Source organism: Apis cerana, linkage group LG7 (genome assembly GCF_029169275.1).
Source record: "Apis cerana isolate GH-2021 linkage group LG7, AcerK_1.0, whole genome shotgun sequence".
NCBI classification, from domain to species: Eukaryota; Metazoa; Arthropoda; class Insecta; order Hymenoptera; family Apidae; genus Apis; species Apis cerana.
In genome coordinates, this window is record NC_083858.1 from 8,708,621 (window position 1) to 8,729,513 (window position 20,893).

Consider the following 20,893-nt stretch of genomic DNA (forward strand, 5'->3'; position numbering starts at 1 on the left):
CTTGATGTTATACTATATACATAACTTGTAATCGGTATATATGTTTATAAGCATTTTGTTTATACGCTTCTATTATTTTCTATCTTCGTTTATTTGTTAAATAATGTATGATATGTTATAAAGAAAAGCTTCGAACGAGATATTTTATTTTAAGATCAAATCTAAAGCATTTTATTTTTTTCACAGATATCACGAAGGAAGTTGTAGAACAGGTAAGATTTATAATCGATTTTAAAATTATTTATATTTTTTATTTTAATTATAGATACAAAATTTATTGAAATTAATTTTTTATAAATAACAGAAAATTGTTGAGGAAATCAAGAAAATACCAAAGATTGTCAAAAAGATTATTAAGAAAAAACCTCTTAAAACTAAAGATGAAGTAACAGAGGAAGTAGAAGAAATAATAATAGAGCAACCTGATGAACAAGAAGCACAACCAATCATGGAGGAACTAGAAACAGTGACAATCACTGAACATGATGTACGAAAGATACCGAAGAAAAAGAAAGAAGTCATTATTAAGGAGGAAGAGGAGATCTTTGAGACGATCGAGACACCAACCCAAAAAATTATTAAGAAGAAGATTCGTCCTATGAAGAAAGGAGGAGAAGAAATCGTGGTGGAAGAAATAATTCAGAAACCACGCGAGGAAACCATAGAAATGGAGGAACAAAAAATAGTAGAAGTGATCGAGACACCTACAAAGAAAGTAGTGAAGAAAATAAAAGAGATAGTAAAAGATGACGGTATACCCGAAGAGATTATTGAAGAGATCGTAATCGAAAAACCACAGAAAGAAAAAGCGAAATCTATCGTGGAAGAAGAAAAGGAAAAGATCAAAATAACGAAAATTGATCTGAAACAAGCACCCAAAAAACCAGAAGAAATAGTTGAAGAAGAAGAAGAAATAATTGAAATTATTGAAACTCCAATGCAAAAGATTATTAAAAAGAAACCAAAAGATAAAAAGAAGAAAATAGTGGAAGAAGTTATACAAAAAACAGTAGAAGAAGCAAAGGCAATGGAGGAATGTGAAATTGTGGAAATCATTGAAACACCGACAAAAAAAATAATCAAGAAGAAGAAAGCGATTTTCACAGAAGGAAAAACTCCTGAAGAGGAACTTGAAGAAATCGTTATTGAAAAACCTGTTAAAGAAAAAATCCAAAAGGATGTCATACCTCAAGAAGGCATAGAAATCACTGAAATTATTACTGAAACTTCTGTCGAACAACTGTTACCTGAAAAGAAATTTAAACCAGAAAAGAGCAAGCCCAAGCCTTCAGAAGAGGAAGAAGAAAAGACAGAGATGACGCAGATAGAAATGAAAAGAGTTCCAAAGAAAAAAGAAAAACCAATTGCAACGATTGAAACAGAAGATAAAGAAGAGATTATAGAAGAAATAAAACCTGAAGTGAAAAAAGAAAAAGCTAAACCAACTGAGAAAGAGAGCGTTGAGATAACTGAAATGATTTCGGAAGTAATAACAGAAAAACTTCCTGAAGAAGTTAAACTTATGAAAAAGAAAGCTACTAAAATTAAGAAAACGGAAGAAAAAGTCCCAAAGAAGGAAGTAAAAGTAAAGAAAGCACCGAAAGAAGCTATGCCTCAAACAGAAGAAGAGCCAGAAGAAGTACAAGAATTAATTACAGAAAAACCAAAGAAAACTGAAGCAAAAAAAGAAGTCACGTCTCAAGAGAGTATCATAATTACCGAAGTCATTCCTACAACTGCAGAAAAAGCATTAGAAGTAAAAAAACCGGAAGAAGATAAAGCTGTAATCAAAGAAAAGAAAGAAAAAGTAGAAGAGAAGAAAGTAACTGTGAAAAAGGCCCCTAAAAAGAAATTTATACCAACGGATACTGAAGAGGAACAAATAGAAGAAATAATAGAAGAGATAACACCAGAAGAACTGAAAAAGAAAAAAGCTAAAGAAACTATCCTTCCTAAGGAAGAGATACAGATAACCGAAATGATTCCTGAAGTTAAAACAGAAGAGATAAAAGAGAAAAAATCAAAAGAAGAAAAAGCTGTTCCCAAAGAAGAAGAAAAAGTGGAAGAAGAGGCAAAGATTACTGAAGTTTCCATAAAGAAAGTACTCAAAGAAAAGGAAAAGAAAGAAATTGTAACGAACGGTGAGATTGGAGAAAAACCGAAAGAAATTCCTGAAGAAAAACTTGAATTAAAAGAAGAGGCAGAAAAACTCAAAAAAGAGAAACCAAAAGAAATAAAACCAGAAGAAAAGAAAGCAAAGGAAGAGAAATTAAAAAAGAAAAAAATACCAGAAAAGAAACCTATCGTTGTGAAAGAAGAACAGTTCGAAGAAAGAATAGAAGAAATAGTAGAAGAAAAGCCAAAGAAAATCGAGCCCAAGAAAGAAATTATATCAAAGGAAACTATAGAAACTATTGAAATTATTTCAGAAATTGTTGCCGAAGAATTATCAACGAAAAAACCTGATGAACATAAAGCAATATCTATCGAAGAAAAATCAGATGAAAAAATTACAGTTGAAGAAGTCTCAATAGAAAAAGCTCTAGAAAAGAAAGAGAAAAAAATACCAGAAGAGAAATCGATCGAAGAAATTCCTGAGAAACCAAAGGAAATAAAGAAGAAGAAGAAAAAGAAAATAGTTAAGAAAGATGATATCGAAGAATGGATAGAACCAGAATATGAACGACCTGTACTGGAACCTATGCCTGAGAAGATACAATGGGAACCAAAGAAGAAAGTAAAAAAATCTTTACCAGAATCCTTGCAGAAACTGATACCTCAGAAAATCGAAAGAAAAGAGATCAAACCTACGAAGTTAAAGTATTCAGAACCTACAGAAACTGTTCAGTTTGCTGCAATTAAATTAAAGAAAGTAATGATTCCGAAAAAGAAGGAAATTGAAGAACCCAAATTTCCGAAAATTATGTTACGAAGCAGAATTACATTTGTCGGAGATTATCCACCTGAAATACAATATCCAAAGATAAGCGAACTGGAAGAAAATCCAGTTCAAACGGGTATTTTGTCTAGAAATACTGAAGAAGCTCTTGAAATTCTAAAGAGGAAAGTGAAGAAGATTAAACTTCCCAAGAAAGAAGTCACAGAATTAGAAAAATTGGACCAAGAATTCGAAGAATTGAAAAAAGTTCCTTTGGAAAAAATAGAGGACAAATCGATATATGAACGTCCACCAAAGAAACCTGCAGAAAAACCAGAAGATTCACAAAAGTTAGTTATTGGAAAAGGCAAGATTCCAGAAGAAAAGAAAGCAGAATCTGAAATGATGAAATTAAAAAAGATTCCTGAAAAGAAACCGGAAAAAATTGAAGAACCATTGAAGAAATCAGTCAAACCAGAATCTGAAAAGGAAGTTAAGCCAGGAAAGAAGGAAAAACCAAAGATGAAATTAGAACACGAAGAACTAAGACCATTGGAGTTTGACAAACCAGAGCTCGAAAAATATGTGCCCGAAGAACGTGAGGAATCAGAAAAACCGGCACCAGAACCAGTACCAAAATCATATGAAAGAGAGAAAAAGAAAAAACCAGATCAAGAAATAGAACAAATTCTTTTGATAAAAGGAGAACCTAAACCACCAGAACCAGATAAAGAACCGGAAGTTAAGTTTAGAATACCTCAGAAAGAAAAACCAGAGAAAGAACCGGAAAAAGTAACGTTAAAAGGATGGAAGAAAGATAAACCTGAAGATGAAGGCATCAAAGAGTTTCCAGCGAAGGAAGAAGAAGAAGAAACTCCTACGGCACCTAAAGAAGAAGCAGAAGAGATCATTCTGAAGCGCAAAGTAAAACTAAAGAAACCTAAAGAAAAAGAGGAAGAGGTAACGTTCAAGAAACCAGAAGAAAAGATAGCTGAGGAAATAATTGAAGAAATAAAGAAACCTAAGGCAAAGAAGCCCGTGAAGGAAAAAGATATTGATGAAATCACTATAAAAAAATCTATCGTGGAGGAAAAGAATGAAGAGGAAATTCCTGAACAAATAATACTTAAGAAAAAGAAACCAAAAGAAAAACCAGTTTCAGAAGAAATAAAAGAAGAAATTACATTAAAAAAATTAAAAGAGAAAGTGTCTGAAGATGTAATACAACAGATAGAAATCAAGAAACCTAAAGAAAAAAAATCAGTTGAGGAAGAAGCAGCTGGTGAGATCACCATTAAAAAGTCAGTTCCTGTAGAAAACAAAGAAAAAGAAATCCTAGAAGAAGTGACTTTAGAGAAAAAGAAAGGAACAGTTTTAGAAGAAGTGAACGAAGAGCTTATATTGAAAAAACCAATTCCAAAAGAAAAAGTACCGGAAGAAATAACCGAACAAGTAGAGATAAAGAAACCACAAAAGAAAAAACCTGCAGTAAAAGAGGCAGTTGATGAAATCACTATCAAGAAACCTATACCTGTAGAAAAAGAAGAAGAAGAGATTATAGAGGAAGTTACATTAAAGAAAAAGAAACCTAAAGAGAAACCAGTTCTAGAAGAAATGAAGGAAGAGATTATATTGAAAAAACCAGTAGCAAAAGAAACAGTACCCGAAGAAGTAACCGAACAAGTAGAGATAAAGAAACCACAAAAGAAAAAACCTGCAGAGGCAGCTGATGAAATCACTATCAAGAAACCTGTACCTGTAAAAAAAGAAGAAGAAGAGATTATAGAGGAAGTTACATTAAAGAAAAAGAAACCTAAAGAGAAACCAGTTCTAGAAGAAGTGAAGGAAGAGATTACATTGAAAAAACCAATAGCAAAAGAAACACCCGAAGAAGTAAGCGAACAAGTAGAGATAAAGAAACCGAAGAAGAAAAAACCTGTAGAAGAAGAGGCAGCTGATGAAGTTACTATCAAAAAACCTGTACCTGTAGAAAAAGAAGAAGAAGAGATTATAGAAGAAGTCACATTAAAGAAAAAGAAACCTAAAGAGAAACCAGTTCTAGAAGAAATGAAGGAAGAGATTATATTGAAAAAACCAGTAGCAAAAGAAACAGTACCCGAAGAAGTAACCGAACAAGTAGAGATAAAGAAACCACAAAAGAAAAAACCTGCAGAAAAAGAGGCAGCTGATGAAATCACTATCAAGAAACCTGTACCTGTAGAAAAAGAAGAAGAAGAGATTATAGAGGAAGTTACATTAAAGAAAAAGAAACCTAAAGAGAAACCAGTTCTAGAAGAAGTGAAGGAAGAGATTACATTGAAAAAACCAGTAGCAAAAGAAAAAGTACCGGAAGAAGTAAGCGAACAAGTAGAGATAAAGAAACCGAAAAAGAAAAAACCTGTAGAAGAAGAGGCAGCTGATGAAGTTACTATTAAAAAACCTGTACTTATAGAAAAAGAAGAAGAAGAGATTATAGAGGAAGTTACATTAAAGAAAAAGAAACCTAAAGAGAAACCAGTTTCTGAAGAAATAGCTGAGGAAGTTACACTAAAAAAACCAATTCCAAAAGAAGAAGAAAAAGAAATAATCGAAAAAGTTGAAAAGAAACCAAAAAAGAAATCAGTACAAGAAGAGGTTTCCGATGAAGTGACTATTAAAAAGCCAATTTCTGTAGAGAAGGAAGAAGAAGAAATAATAGAAAAAGTGACATTGAAGAAAAAGAAACCGAAAGAGAAACCGGTTTCAGAAGAAGTAACGGAAGAACTTACACTTAAAAAACCAAAAGGAGAAGAAAAAATACCTGAAGGAGTAACCGAAAAAATAGAAATGAAAAAACCTAAGAAGAAAAAGCCGACAGTAGAAGAAGCTGCCGATAAAGTAACGATCAAAAAAATCGTTGAAGAAGAAAAGAAAGAAGAGGAAGTTCCTCAGGAGATTGTACTAAGACCAAAATCGAAGAGGAAATCAATCGTAGAAGAAGAAGAAGAAATCACTGAAGTAACCATCACAAAACCAAAACCGGTCGAAGAAGAAAAGAAATCAGAAGAAGTTGAAGTATCTCTGAAAAAGAAGCCAAAGAAGAAACCAGTTGTTGAGGAAGAAGCTGCCGATGTAACTATCAAAAAGTTTATTTCTACAGAGGCTGAAGAAGTGCCCGAAGAATTTACCATCAAGAAAAAAAAGAAATCAGAAAAGAAACCGATGATCCCAGAAGAGGTCGAAGAAACTGCCGTGACCATAAAAAAACTTCGTAGTCCCAAGGAACCAAAAGAAGAAGAAAAAGTATCAACTGAAATACAAATAAAGAAGAAGAAACCTGAAATCAAAGAGGAAGCGACTGAAGAACTAACTATTAAAAAGTTCGAAGAAATGAAACAACCTGAAGAAGAAGAAGAGGTACAAGAATTCACCGTGAAACGAAAACCTCCGAAACAGCCTCCTAAGCCGATCGAAGAGATTTACGAAGATGTTACTCTTCGAAAATTACGTCCAAAGAGAAAACCAAGGCCAGATATTAATGAAGTGACTGAAGTAGAAAACGTAACGTTCCGACCACGGTCCACAAAGACCAAAGAAGATGTAGAACAAGAATTCAAAATTTCATTGAACACCTATGAGGAAGAAGATATTTCGATGTCCGGTAAAGTTCGATTGAAGCCCAAGAAACGGCCAATGACATATTCTGAAGAGGCTGGAGAAGAAACGATCAAGATAATACAGGAAATCGAAGATGATTCCGGGCCTATCATAGAAGAAATCATAGAATCGGATGAAGAGGCCAAAGATCAGTACAGTATCGAGGAATTGGAAACTGACGAAATGAAGCTTCCACTCAGAAAGAGGAAGAAGAAGGTACCTAAACCATATAAAGTGGAAGATGTCGAGGAAGGTGACGTGAAACTGAAATTGAAACATGAAAGAAAATACTCCATAGAGGAAATTGACGAAACATTGGCGTTGAAGTTAAAGGCCAAAAGACGCGTATCCACTTATGAAGAAGGTTGGAAGGAATTTCACAATTACCGATTTTGCAGATAACGTTTAATCTGATGTAACGTGCTTTCAGCTATAATATAGAAACATTAACATGCTTCGTCAGGTTATAAGGTGCTTTTAGTGAGTATGCTTGCCCCTAATATCCCTATGCCATCGAAAAGAAGCCTAAAAATCTCCTGCTTCTTAATCCATTGCGAATGAAAAGCATATCGGTACTTTGTATAACGTACTTGAATAGCATTAGAACATTGTAATAAATTTCTAGCAAGAATAGTTATAGATCTAACGATATTTATACCTCGTCAAGAACGAGTATGATTAATATTGTATAGTATATCGTCGCTTCAATTTTAATTGTTATGTCAATAGATGATTGTGTTAATCAATTTGTATGATTAATACTTACCTTTATTATAATACTTCGTTTAACGCGTTGCAGAAGAGGCATCGCTTAGTATCACCAGAGAAGAAGATATTTCAGAGGGAGGTACGTATTTTTACTATCCGCATAAAACATGTGGAACACTTTATTTTTATCAAGTTTATTTTATTTTGAATATTAATAAATATTTGAAAACGATCGAAATGTTATAGAAGAAATCGAATATGTTGTACGCGATGGCGATACAATGTTCTCGATTTGCTCGTATGTGGCAGAAACCGACGAAGCCATTAACCTCGTTGAAGGAGAAAGAGTTTACATTATCGGTAAGCATTTATCTTTTTACGCGTTAAAATGGTATAATATCATAGAACTGGGTCAACATTTACTATTCGTTGTGCATTTTTTTCCAGACCATACGAATCAGGATTGGTGGTTCGTGAAAAAACATTTGACAGAAGAAAAAGGTTGGGTTCCAGCGCAATATCTTCTCAACGAAGTCCATTATACTCATTATCTGCAACGCAAATTACACGAGAAAATTGACAAATTACCTGTATTTGAAAGTATGTCGTATTTTATTTATGCGTACAGAAATATATTTGAAGAAAACAATTTTGAAAATATTTCTATCTTTTTTTAATACACGCATAATATATTAATTAATTGGATTAATTTGATGATAAATTAATCTTCAATGTTGCAGAACCTGGACCTGGAGAGAAAACATCAGCACCAAGATTCATCGAAAAATTGCAGCCAATTCATACACCAGATGGTTATACAGTTCAATTCGAATGTCAAGTGGAAGGATTACCAAGGCCTCAGATAACATGGTTCCGACAAACTGCTATCATTAAACCGTCCGCTGATTTCCAAATGTACTACGATGATGATAACGTAGCAACTCTGATCATCAGGGAAGTATTCCCTGAAGATGCTGGCACTTTCACCTGTGTTGCCAAAAACGCTGCTGGTTTTGCTTCTAGTACTACGGAATTGATCGTGGAAGCGCCTCTTTCTGATCATGGGTCAGATCTGACTGGTCCATCCAGAAAGAGTTTGTCTAGGTATTCTTTTTTATAAATGGAAATTATTTTAATTCAGACATCAATTTCTTTTTTCTTTATGAATTTAATTTTTTTCTTAAAGTAAATTTTTTTTAATAAATTTTATCATTTTCATTTTACATTATTTCTTTAATATTTAATTTTTTTTATGCATCTGATTACATCTAATGTAACAAGAATATTATAATATTTTTATAATCTTCTTTTTAATCTAAAATATATAATAAAATAAAAATTAATTTCTTTCAAACATTAGTTTTTTTTATTTACATTTATTATTTTGATAATATTTTTTAAAAATTTTTATACAATAACTTTATTTTTTTTTGAAAGTATATGTAAACTGAATTTTATATTTTATATAATTTCTGCAGAGAATCATCGCTCGCCGATATTTTGGAAGGAATACCACCGACGTTCTCTCGAAAACCAAAAGCAAAATACGTCAACGAGGGTGAAGATGTAATATTGGAATGTCGATTGGTAGCAGTACCAGAACCTGAAATAACGTGGTACTATAAGGATACGCAGATCACAACTAAAGAAAACATCGTAGTTGCTACTGAAAGTGATATGCATATGTACTGCAGCGTGATTAAAATTACCAAAGTGCAAAAGAAGCAAGAAGGAAAGTACACCATCGTCGCTAAGAATAGGGAAGGTGAAGCTACCATTGAGATTCCTATGAAGGTTTGTAATTTGAATACAATAATTATTAATTTGATAATATTATTATTGAATATTTATTCTTTTCCAATTAATCTTTTTATATATCTATCTATTAATCTATTATGTATCTATATTTTAAAAATTTTTTCTATTTAAATACAATACACAAAAATATATTTTTTTTTAATTTTCTTTGAAGATACAAAATTTAGAATAATATTTTTAAATTAATTTCTCTTTAAATTTGAATATATAATAATTTTTTTTTGTAATTCTATATTCTAAAGGTACAATTTGAAATAATTTGAATTTAACATCACACAGGTGAAGACTGATAAACACGAACCACCAGAGATTCTAGAACCATTGCAATCATACGTAATACGAGAAGGTGAAACCGTAGTATTGTCGACACAAATCGTAGGAAATCCAGCTCCTAAAGTGACTTGGTATAAGAATGGTAAACCATTGAAGGATCTGATCCCGAAACAAGATGACCACGTGAATACGTTAACGTTGATTCAGCCCCAAGTATCTGATAGTGGAGATTATTCTGTCATAGCTATTAACGATCTTGGCAAAGTTGAAACGAAAGCTACATTGACAGTTGAAAGTAAGAACATTGAATATGTTAATGTTAACCTGCTGCCATAAAAAGCTTATTATTCGCTTTTTATTCTCATATTAATATTAAATTATTCAATAAACGATATATAATAAAATTATTTCAATATATGACAATATATTCACAATCTTGATATCTAAACTGATCAATTTTCATTAAATTAATTTCTTTGATTTTTAAAAAATTAAAATATATTGACATGACATATATTATGATACAAAAATCAAAAAATTGCTCAATTTAGATATTGAATGGTTCATATTTTTGTTAGAGAGTCTATTTAAATTTTCTTTAACATTTTTTGCTCGATCTTAAATGTTTTCTTAATCTAAACAATATTACATCATGCTTATAATATATTAATACTGCAAAATTCATTGCTTCGCTACATCATTTTTTCAGTAAACTTGAATCCTTCGCTGACCATTAGCTTCCAACAACATGCGTACGAACACTACACTTTAACCAAGGGTAGGATATGCTTCTGCTTGCATTTATTCACTGTGTATCTTAATATTTCAATAATTCTACGTTTATTGAATAACTCTGGAAAATCTTAAATATATAAATTTTTTGTAGAGATACCAAGCGGAGCACCAGAACCGCCACTTTTTACGGAACGATTCCAAGAGCTTACTGTTCCCCAAAAAGGTACCTTCAAATTAGTCGCGAAGGTTACTGGAAATCCTGTACCAGAAGTCACGTGGTTAAGGTATTATTACTTATTTTATTATTTTTAAAGATAAAATTTTTAATCCTTTGTAACATGAAAAAAGAAAGAAATACGAAAGTATTATTTAAAAAGAAAGATCTTAAAATAAGAAACTATAATTAAAAGATTAGCCCGAATTTATATAATGTGATTTTGATTTGTTTCTTCATTGTAAAATTCTATTAAAACTTGAAAATTCACTAAATAAAATATGCAACAAATAATTATTCAAATAATAACAAATACGTGAATACAAAGTTAGAAAAAAACATTATTTAAATTTTTTTTAACAGAAATAATAAACCTTTGGAAAAATCGCCAAATATCATTGAAACTTATGACGGTGAAAACATCGTGTTGGAGATCAGGAACGCGGATTCAGAAGTGGATGCAGGAGATTATAAATGCATCGCTAGTAATCCAGTTGGAAAAGCCTCTCATGGTGCCAAGGTTACGGTGGATGTGGAAAAAGTAACATTCACGAAAACTCTGGAGAAGAAAATGATCGTCGACGAATACAAGACCTTGGAATTGATCTGCGAAACATCGCATACGGTATCGACAAAATGGTGGCACAACGATAAAGAGATCAGTGGAATGGATCATCGTGAAATTGTTCAAGAAGGACGAGTGCACAAGTTGATAATCAAGAGAACTAGTCCTACTGATGAAGGAACTTATAAATGCACTGTGAAGAATCAATCAACATCCAGCAAAGTTACTGTAAAAGGTGAGAATTGTAATTAATTAAACAAATATTTTCTAATCGATACATACGCGTTTCATGGAATACAAATACAATTTGTTTGAATAATTTTTGTCAAAAGAAATTAAAATACTTATATGATCTGAATATATAATATTACAGCTACCAAACCAGAATTCGTGAAGAAGTTACAAGATTGTGAAGTAAAAGAGCGTGAGATCGCCATTTTGGAAGTTGAGATTACGTCGCAGACAGCGGACGTGAAATGGTTCAAGGATGGCGAATCCTTGGGACCAAGTAAAGAAAAATTAGAATTCGTGAAAGATGGCACCATTAGAAAATTACTAATTAGAAGCACATCTGTCCATGATGAAGGAGAATACACGTGCACCCTTATGGATGAGAAATGTACAGCAGAAGTCACTGTTATTGGCAAGTATTAACTTTCTATTTAATTTATTGTAAAAATTAATGAATCATAAGATTAAGTCTATGCCTTTTTATTAATCAACGTAATTACTAAAATTCTTCTTGGATTTTTTCTAAAATTTAGAATTAAAACTCAATCCCAAATTTAATATGATAAATGAAAATTTCACAATAAAGAAATTTTGAAACTTTTTCTCCTTATTCTAAAATCGTTAATCATTTCTAATTTTATTTATTGTTTTTTCCAAAAAATAAATACAATTTAAGTGGCATTTAAAATAAATATTCTAATATTATTAATTCCATTTTATTTTCACAAAATTTCTTCTCATAAATATGATCCCAAAGCCGTCGTTATTATCATTTATTCTTATAATAATTTATCGACATTTTATGAATTATTCTAGAATTACCACCAGAAATCATCACGAAGATGCAAGACGTGACGATAGCAAGAGGCGAGAGAGCGATTTTCGAGATAGAATTGACAAAAGGAGACGCTTTGGTTCGATGGTTCAAAGATGGCCAAGAACTACAATTTTCCGAACACGTACAACTGTCGATAGATGGCAAGAGGCAGAGATTAAAGATATATGACACGGAACCGGAAGACGCGGGTGTTTATTCATGCGAAGTCGGTCAACAAAAATCATCTGCCAAGTTGATCGTGGAAGAACCAGGTGTGGACTTCATCACTAGATTACCAGATGTCACACTTGTACCGTTGAATGCAGATGCCGTTTTCGTCATTGAAATATCGCGAGATGTTCCAGTTACATGGATGAGGTAAGAAGAAATATTATAATAAAAATAAAAAAACAATTTCAATATGTACAATATGTAAAACACGTAAATGAAATTTGATTATTCCATGTATTGATAGTATTGATAGTTTTTCTTTTATTTATATTAACTGAAGATAAAATTAGTTTTCTTTTTTTTCTAATAAAATTGTATATATATTATATTAATCGATCTAGTATTTTATATATAAATATTAATTTGTTCATAAAATAAAAATCATTGGTTTAGTCAAATATTTTAAAAAATGAATTTTGTAAAATTTATCGTATAAAAGACAAAAAATTTTTATGGAGAATTATTAATGATAAGAAATACATTATTTTATTAAAAAAAAAAATAATAAATAAATTTAAGATTCGTTTAGATATATTCAGAAAATATCATTTACTGAAATAAAACTAATTAAACATATACATATATAAACAAACATAATAAAATATAATAATATTACAGGAAATCGGAAGTAATTAAGGAATCATCAAAATATAGTATCGTCGATGAAGGCACAGTAAAGAAACTGATAGTAAAAAAATGTACTACTAAAGATATTTCAGAATACACAGCTGCTGTAACAAATGTGAAAACATCATCGAAATTAAGAGTTGAAGGTAATCTAGAATTAAATATTTTAAATATTTAAATATTTTTTTCTTTATCAAATGGCACTTTTAATATTTTTAAATAATTTAATCAATCGAAATAACACTTATCATGATTTCTTTAAAATTTTAGTCATTGAAGTGGCACCAAAAATTAGTCCAGACACACCCAAGAAGTACAAGGTAAGAAAGGGTGAAGACCTTGAAATAGTAGTGAAATTCACCGCGACACCGAAACCAAACGATGAATGGACAGTGAATGGTCATGTGGTTACGAAATCGAAACGTGTTGTGCCATCGATCGATGAAGAATCCGCGATCTTAACTATCAGAAAGATTCAAGAAGAAGATGTTGGTGATTACATTCTGAAACTAATGAACAATGTTGGAGAGGCTAGCATAGAAATCAATGTCGTCATCGTTCGTGAGTATCTTTTTTCCTGCTTTCTTCTTCTTTTCTTCTTTTGAAATTAAAATTAAACAATCGTGTTTTTATCGAGAAATTCTGTTTTTATGTTATATATTTATTTTCATTTTTATTTTTATTTTTATTTTTATTTTTATTTTTATATATGTATTTGCAGAGGTACCAAGTGCACCTGGTGCACCAGAACCACTGGAAATAACTGAGAACAGTGTCACGCTTCACTGGAAGAAACCAGATTCAAATGGAAACTCGCCTATTGTCGAGTATATTCTGGAGCACCAAGAAAAGACTGAAACTACGTAAGTGTTAATTAATTAATATTTTAACTTATCCTCAAAATATTTATAAATATCAATAAAATAAATCTATGAATTAATTTTACTTAATGAACTTTTTAAATTATAAATTATTTTTGATAATGATGAACGTAAATGGCAAAAATTACATCCCTTTATTTAATTTACAGGTGGACCAAAGTTGTAGAAACGATAAAAGAAACAACTCATAAAGTAACAAAATTAACTACGAACAAAGAATATACCTTCCGTGTAACAGCTGCAAACGAAGCTGGACCAGGCGAAACATCACCAACTTCTCCATACATAAAGATAACAAAACCATTGGTTGCAGAACCACCAATTATCTTAGAACCTTTGAAGAGTGTTGTCGTTGGCCTTGGAGAAACTGTCAGTTTAACTTGCGTCATTGGTGGAATACCAGCTCCTGAGATTACTTGGTATGAATTTTGAGTCGAAAATATATTTTTTATTTATAGTTTATATTTTTTAAATTTTCTTTCATTTATTTATCATTCTGTATTCTTATATTTTAATCTGATTATACATCTGTATCAGACAATCTACTCATTATTAAATTATTGTTTTGAAATTGAAATGAAATACCAATCAAAATTATTTTTCCTTCATAAAGAAGTAAAATTTTAAAATGGCAATATCAAAAATTAACCAATAAAATCAATAAAATATATATATCAATAAAATTAATAATTTCTATCAGGTTAAGAAATGGAGAAATTTTCGAAGATATCAGTATCACGTACGAAAACCGTGTGTCCAAGTATACCATCACGAGGACAACGGAAACTTCATCGGCAAGCTTCACTGTGAAAGCAAAGAACGATATAGGAACAGCGGAGACAACGTGCGAGTTGAAGGTGCAAGAGCTGCCTAAGATCACTTACGATGAAACACTGGCAAGTCAAAATCTTCCCGTGAACGGTCAATGGAAGATCGAGATTCAGATGAGCGGATTCCCAAAACCAGAAGTAACATGGTTGAAGAACAACAAGAAAATAGTCGACAATCGTGTGTCTATTGAAACGGTGGAAAATACATCTACCATCTCTATTTCTTCGCTTAGCAGGGAAGATAGCGCCACTTACACGGTGAAGGTTGTGAATGAAGCTGGCAGCTCTTCAGTTGAATTACACCTTAGAGTTATAGGTACTATTGTTATTTAAGTATTTTTATTATTATATATTATATACTATTATATTATATTAATTATCAATTAATTCGGCTCATTGATCATATTATTAAAAAAAATGAAATGGAATTAATTAATCTTAAATATGAATTGTTAATTTGTAATTTTCCTATTTTTCTTTCTTTCAAATTATCATAGATAAGCCTAGCAAGCCTCAAGGACCAGTGGTCTTCAAAGAAATCAGACAAGATCGTGTCACTATCGAATGGCGACCACCGGAAGACGATGGTGGAATCGAACTCGAGAAGTACACGATCGAGAAATATGAACCTGGCAAGACTTGGACGAAGGTGGTCGATATTGATAAAGAAGTAGAAAGTTTCTGCGTGCACAAATTGCAACAGAATGCCGAGTATAAGTTCAGAATCATCGCTAGGAACGCTGTTGGAGCCTCTGAACCTCTGGAATCGGAAACGGTCAAGATGAGGACTTCCTTCGGTAAATTGAATTTTCATATTAATAAACTTTTAAACGATACATGGATTAAATTTTATTACACACATAAATATTATTTTATATTTAATTCATTCTTTTCTTTACTTTTTATAATTCTATTAAAATTTTTTAAAATAAAGCAGCAATTGTTTGCTTAAATATTAACAATTCTTGCAGAACCACCTGGACCACCAAGAGGACCTCTGGAAGTATCAGGAATGACGAAAACATCGTTCACGATAAAATGGCAGCCTCCAGAAAATGATGGAGGAACACCAATAACAGAATACATCATCGAGATTAAAGAAGAATCGAAGAAAGCTTGGCAAAAAGTTGATAAAAATTCTTCGCTTTCAATGAATATTTTCTTAGAAATAAAAATTCAATTGTTTTATTTACATTAAAATATTTTACAGATCGGCAGCACAAAGCACGAAACGACACAATTCGGCGTATCGAATCTAAAGACAGATGTGCCATACAACTTTAGGATAACAGCTAAGAACAGCGTTGGTACTGGTCCTCCTTACGTGGCTGAAGAACCAATTGCACCAGGCAGACGAATCAGTAAGTCATGCAGCAATCAAATTAATCATGTAGAAAACTATAATATTAATTGCCTAAGCTTAATTAAATATATAATGATATTAATTTGTTCGATTTTGTTCGAAATTGAAATTTAACCTCTCGAGAGTCATTATTAAAATTGAATTTCATACTGTTAGAAATTATTTTATTAATTATTTAATTTTTATATTTAATATTTTATATAATATTATTATATTATACTGCTATTATATTTCTTATCATATTCTATCTTTTTTTTATTTGATACATACATTGTTCTAATATATACATTGAATAAAATAAATAATATGATAATTTTTATAATTTAAATATATTCCTATTTTGGCTACGTAATGATATAAATAATCGTAATCACTCGAGGGATTATAACGCATAATATAAAAATAATACAATAATTTTGCAAAGCTTCGAAGTACTCTATACTTATTAAATGTTTTAATTAGCATTTCTAACAATTTCAAATATAAATCATCCAGCATTTCAATTGCTTACTACTGCTTATTTATTAATTTCGCTATCGCTTAGAAATAACAAAAATGACCGAAAGCACTATGTACGCTCTGCTTGGTATATTTCCGCCGACGAAAATAATTATCAGCAAAAGTAAGTTATTCACAAAACATACTCTCATTATTATTAAACTTACAATTATTAAACATCGTTCGATCTATTTAATAAATAACATTTGATTTGTAGCACCACCATCGAGTCCGCAACATGTACAAGTGATAAATGTTACCAGCAAGAGCGTAACGCTCAGTTGGTCTCCACCAGCCAGCAATGGAGGAACAGAACTCACAGGTAATTAAAATATATATATATAAAATATATATAATAAAAGTAATAAAATAAAATGTTATTAATCTCTTTCATGATTTTTAAATATTCTTCAAGTATTTATTTAAAGATTATATATCAAAAGAATAAGGATTTAAAATTGGTATATTATTTAATATCGTAATATTAAATTGTATCAATGTTATCGTAGTCAAATTTTTAATATTAATATTTAGTAAATATGTAGACTAATCAAATAATATTTGAGAAGAACTTGAATTTTTGTATTGTTTTTAGATTTTTCTAATTATAAATTTGAAGATTTCAAATCCCATTTTTTAAAATAGAATCACATATTTTTATATGTTTTATTTGATTCGACATTTTCTATACAAAAATTAGCCCATATATGTCGAAAAATTATTAATATATTAATTATTAATTTCATTAAATTAATACGAAAGACAAGAAATCGAAAAGAATCAAATCACAAGTCGACACGTGTTATGTTTATACTGATATCAAGTATGAGGAACAAGGATAGAACGAAAATATAATACCTGTATCTTCAAAATAGCAAAAACGTCAATTACTAATGTATCAATATTGATTACTTTTAGATATTTATAAAAATTTGGAACGATTGTATAAATCGTTCAGAATTATATATTTGCAATGCCGTGATTCATTCTTATTAAGAATTAATATGTCTTGAAAAATATCAACTAATAAATATACATACAATCAATGATTAAATAATATTAAAATTGTACATATAGAATTGCGAAAAAATAATATAATGTTCACTTGCTTCAACAGGTTACATAATCGAAAAGAGGCCATTGATTGGAAAAGGAGCGAGATGGACAAAAGTTGTCACTCTGGATGCTACCACACTTCAATATTGTATAGAGAATTTGAAAGAGAGCGAATTTATCTTCAGAATCTTCGCTGAGAACAACATGGGACTCAGCTTACCTACAAACTCAGAACCAGTTACCTTGATGACACATGCCAGTAAATATTTATTTCTTTTTTTGAATAATATTTAAATTTAAATTTAAACTTAATAAAATTTCCGTTTGAATTTTTTAATTTCATATAAAAATAATTTCATATAAAAATAAAAATTAAAATTTTTATTTCGTTTTTTTCAAAATTGCTTTTCAAAATCACGTATAAATTTAATCTCATATTCATAGATGTTCCATCACCACCAACTGCACCATTAGAAATCAGGCAGATTGCAGCAAACACAGTCGTTATTTCATGGGGCAGGCCGGAATCAGATGGCGGTGCGCCATTAGAAAGTTACAAAATTGCTATTAGGGATGCAAAAAAGACTATGTGGATGGAAGTAGGCAGAGTGAACGCAGATACACAGAAATTAAATATCAGAGATCTTCAGGAGAATCACATGTATCTGATCAGGATCTTTGCCAAAAACGAAGTCGGTCTCAGTGATCCTCTAGAGTCTGATGAACCTGTTAAAATCATACCAGTTTCCGGTGAGCTTCCAATATTTTTATTTTACTACTTTTTAAGAATCCATATTTTTAGTAAGAATTAAAAAATATTTGAAATTTTTTGGAGACATTGAAAAGGAAATTTTGAATTATTTGAAAAATATTTCCATTTTCAAATTTCTAAATTTCACAAATTTCAAAAATAAAAGATGCTCGAAAAATTTTTTAATATTAAAAGTTTATATATCAATGTATAAAAATTTCTGCAAATGTTTATATTCTCATTTAATTTTCTAGAATTAGCCGTAGTGGAGCCAATCGCAGAAATGACCGAAAAGGGTGAAACCGCATCGGTCAGTTTCAGTACAGAGAACACGAGTTCTTGGTTACGTGAGCATAACATGGACGCCGACATCCATTCGTACGCGAGAGCAAGACTTCTTAGACAAGACGAGTACTTCTTCCGCATTTGGCATTATGCTAAGAAACTTTTCGAATAAGCATTTTTACGATTACGGCGTGAAAAACTAAGAACGAAATTCACATTCTTTCTTCGTTTTATCGAGGACCATATAATTTAACGCGTTAGCGAGATAAAGAAAACGAAACAATAATGGACAGATTTTTTTTATTAATTTAATGCGTTTTTCGAGATATTTCGTTTCTCTTCTCTTCTATTTTTTTTTTCTTCAACGAAATTTGAGAGAATCATATTTCTATAAAAATCGAAAATTATTTTCCTCTTTAACGAAACTTTTTGTTGTAGCGTCAGATATTTTCGACGTTTGATCTCTCGCGTGAACACCGTATATACGTATAATATACGAAAGATTAATGACATTGTTACATCGTTCCTCTTTTAGAATCACGCGTATAGAGACTAGATTTATTTTAAGGATCACTATTGGATGGGTGTAGAATCTAGTCAGCATAGAATAATGATATTATTATTATTATTATTTTCTTTCTCATCTTTTAACGGACCAAGACTTCCTCACGCATACTTGGAATCAAACACAAATGGAAGAATTATTTCTTCCGATTCACGAAATAATCGCCATGATTTAATAACCATGTAACTGAAAATTCGTAAGTCAAAAAAAAAAATTAAGAAACTTTATCGATAATTTTCATGATATCTAAGTAAGCATTTTTAATTAATTAATTTAAATTTCGTTAAATATAATCATTATTTAAAATTAATTAGTTTTAAATTAAATTTATAATAAATAATATCAGTCGATATCATGAACATTCAGTATAACGTTTCTTCTTTTTTTTTTTTTGAATTATTAAAGATGGTAAAATATTAAAATTTTATCTTTCAATCACGCAAATCAAACGAACGAATTTTCAGTCGCATCGAATTGTATTTAAAAAAAGAATATCCTGATTTCCTCGAGATATTCCTTTCGGTAAACGAGAAGCTCTATTATCAATCATTCGACGAGAAAATTTTAAACTTCTCCGAGACTCGATTCGTCGGTGAATGTGATAAACGATCAGAATCAATCGAGTACCATATGTAAAGAAGCGATTTAGAGTGATTAAGGATTAATTGAACAACCCTTTCTCTACCAATCCTTTATTATCCCTTTCGTTACCCTATCTACCACCTTTTCTATTTATATCATGAATACGAACGGAAAGAAACGTTCGTTTACTCCTACCCGAGTTTGCGAGGATTACTTTTAGGATTATTTATTCGTAAATGTATAATATTATGTTTAATTGTTACACGTTACCATTACCGTTATTAATTAATTAAAATCGTTCGTTAATGTGATCGGCATCATTGCTGATGCTCGTACGACTGGTTATTTGAAGAGACTAGAGAAAACGAGGGAATGCCACGCGTGGTTGGTGTCGCGAGACGTAACAAAATATAGGTGCAAGAACAACAACAACGTTCACCAACTGCGTGTCGCATACTTCATTATATTGTAAGAAATCAATTTTTTTGCGAATTAAATTATTGCAAACGGTACTTTTGATGTTTCTTATTTTTGTTGATTATTATATCTTTTCCTCTCCCTGTTGTATATATAAGTAAATTTCTGTGTAAGTAAATATCTGTACTAATAGAAAGATAAAATTGTTCTGATGGAAAGAACTTTTTAATATCAAACCAATAAATTTTCTTTTATATTAAATTTTAATTATTTTTATAAATAGCATTCAACAATATTGAATTTGTTTTTATATTGTAGAGTTTTATTTCTTTTTGACTGCTAATTAATAATTAAAATTTAATAAATTTGTAAATTATTATATTATTATTTTTATAATTAATTATTAAATTAGAAATAATGAAAAAAAGACAGAAATAGGATAAAAATTGTGACATAAGGGCTACCTAGAATGTCGTGGATGAAACAAACAAAATAATCAACAGATAGCGCGGATGTTTAATTTTTATTCTATTTTATTTTATTTATTTGTCTTTTTAATTTTTCTTTTGTTTTTTAATTTTTAATTTTACTTTTGTGTTTCATTTGCAGTACTCTAAAGATAATCCTATATTATTGTCTATATTATTGTTTATAATTTGTATAATTTGTTTTCAATGTCTATATTAACTCCGAAATCATATATGAAATCTAAATAAATAATAACCTAAATAAAATAAATAAATAATAACCAAAAAATAACCTAAAGAAAATCTTATAAATATCGAGATCCATCTAAAGCTAAAAAAATAAAATAATAAAATTAATGATTAAATTAGATAAATTAATTAAACAAAAATAAAAAGCATATAAAAATATCATAAAGCAATAAATATATCTGAAATATAAAATAAATATTAATCATTATAATCATT

General features: G+C 30.3%; 1 protein-coding gene across 1 annotated transcript in view; it reads left to right on the forward strand.

Moving 5' to 3' along the window:
* The window catches only part of LOC107993146 (titin), a 207,009-nt gene extending 186,953 nt beyond the window's left edge, over nt 1–20,056 (forward strand). Inside the window, 26 exon segments of the mRNA XM_062077058.1 lie at nt 187–212; nt 305–6,878; nt 7,314–7,361; nt 7,469–7,582; nt 7,670–7,822; nt 7,963–8,326; nt 8,701–9,016; nt 9,320–9,608; nt 10,023–10,091; nt 10,200–10,332; nt 10,626–11,062; nt 11,201–11,470; nt 11,875–12,253; nt 12,725–12,879; nt 13,004–13,294; nt 13,455–13,596; nt 13,764–14,033; nt 14,315–14,760; nt 14,942–15,241; nt 15,416–15,570; nt 15,655–15,805; nt 16,352–16,429; nt 16,523–16,627; nt 17,423–17,620; nt 17,806–18,111; nt 18,367–20,056. Of these exon segments, the coding sequence (XP_061933042.1) occupies nt 187–212; nt 305–6,878; nt 7,314–7,361; nt 7,469–7,582; nt 7,670–7,822; nt 7,963–8,326; nt 8,701–9,016; nt 9,320–9,608; nt 10,023–10,091; nt 10,200–10,332; nt 10,626–11,062; nt 11,201–11,470; nt 11,875–12,253; nt 12,725–12,879; nt 13,004–13,294; nt 13,455–13,596; nt 13,764–14,033; nt 14,315–14,760; nt 14,942–15,241; nt 15,416–15,570; nt 15,655–15,805; nt 16,352–16,429; nt 16,523–16,627; nt 17,423–17,620; nt 17,806–18,111; nt 18,367–18,569 (11,972 nt within the window). The 3' untranslated portion in view covers nt 18,570–20,056.
* Nucleotides 20,057–20,893: the final 837 nt, after the last annotated feature.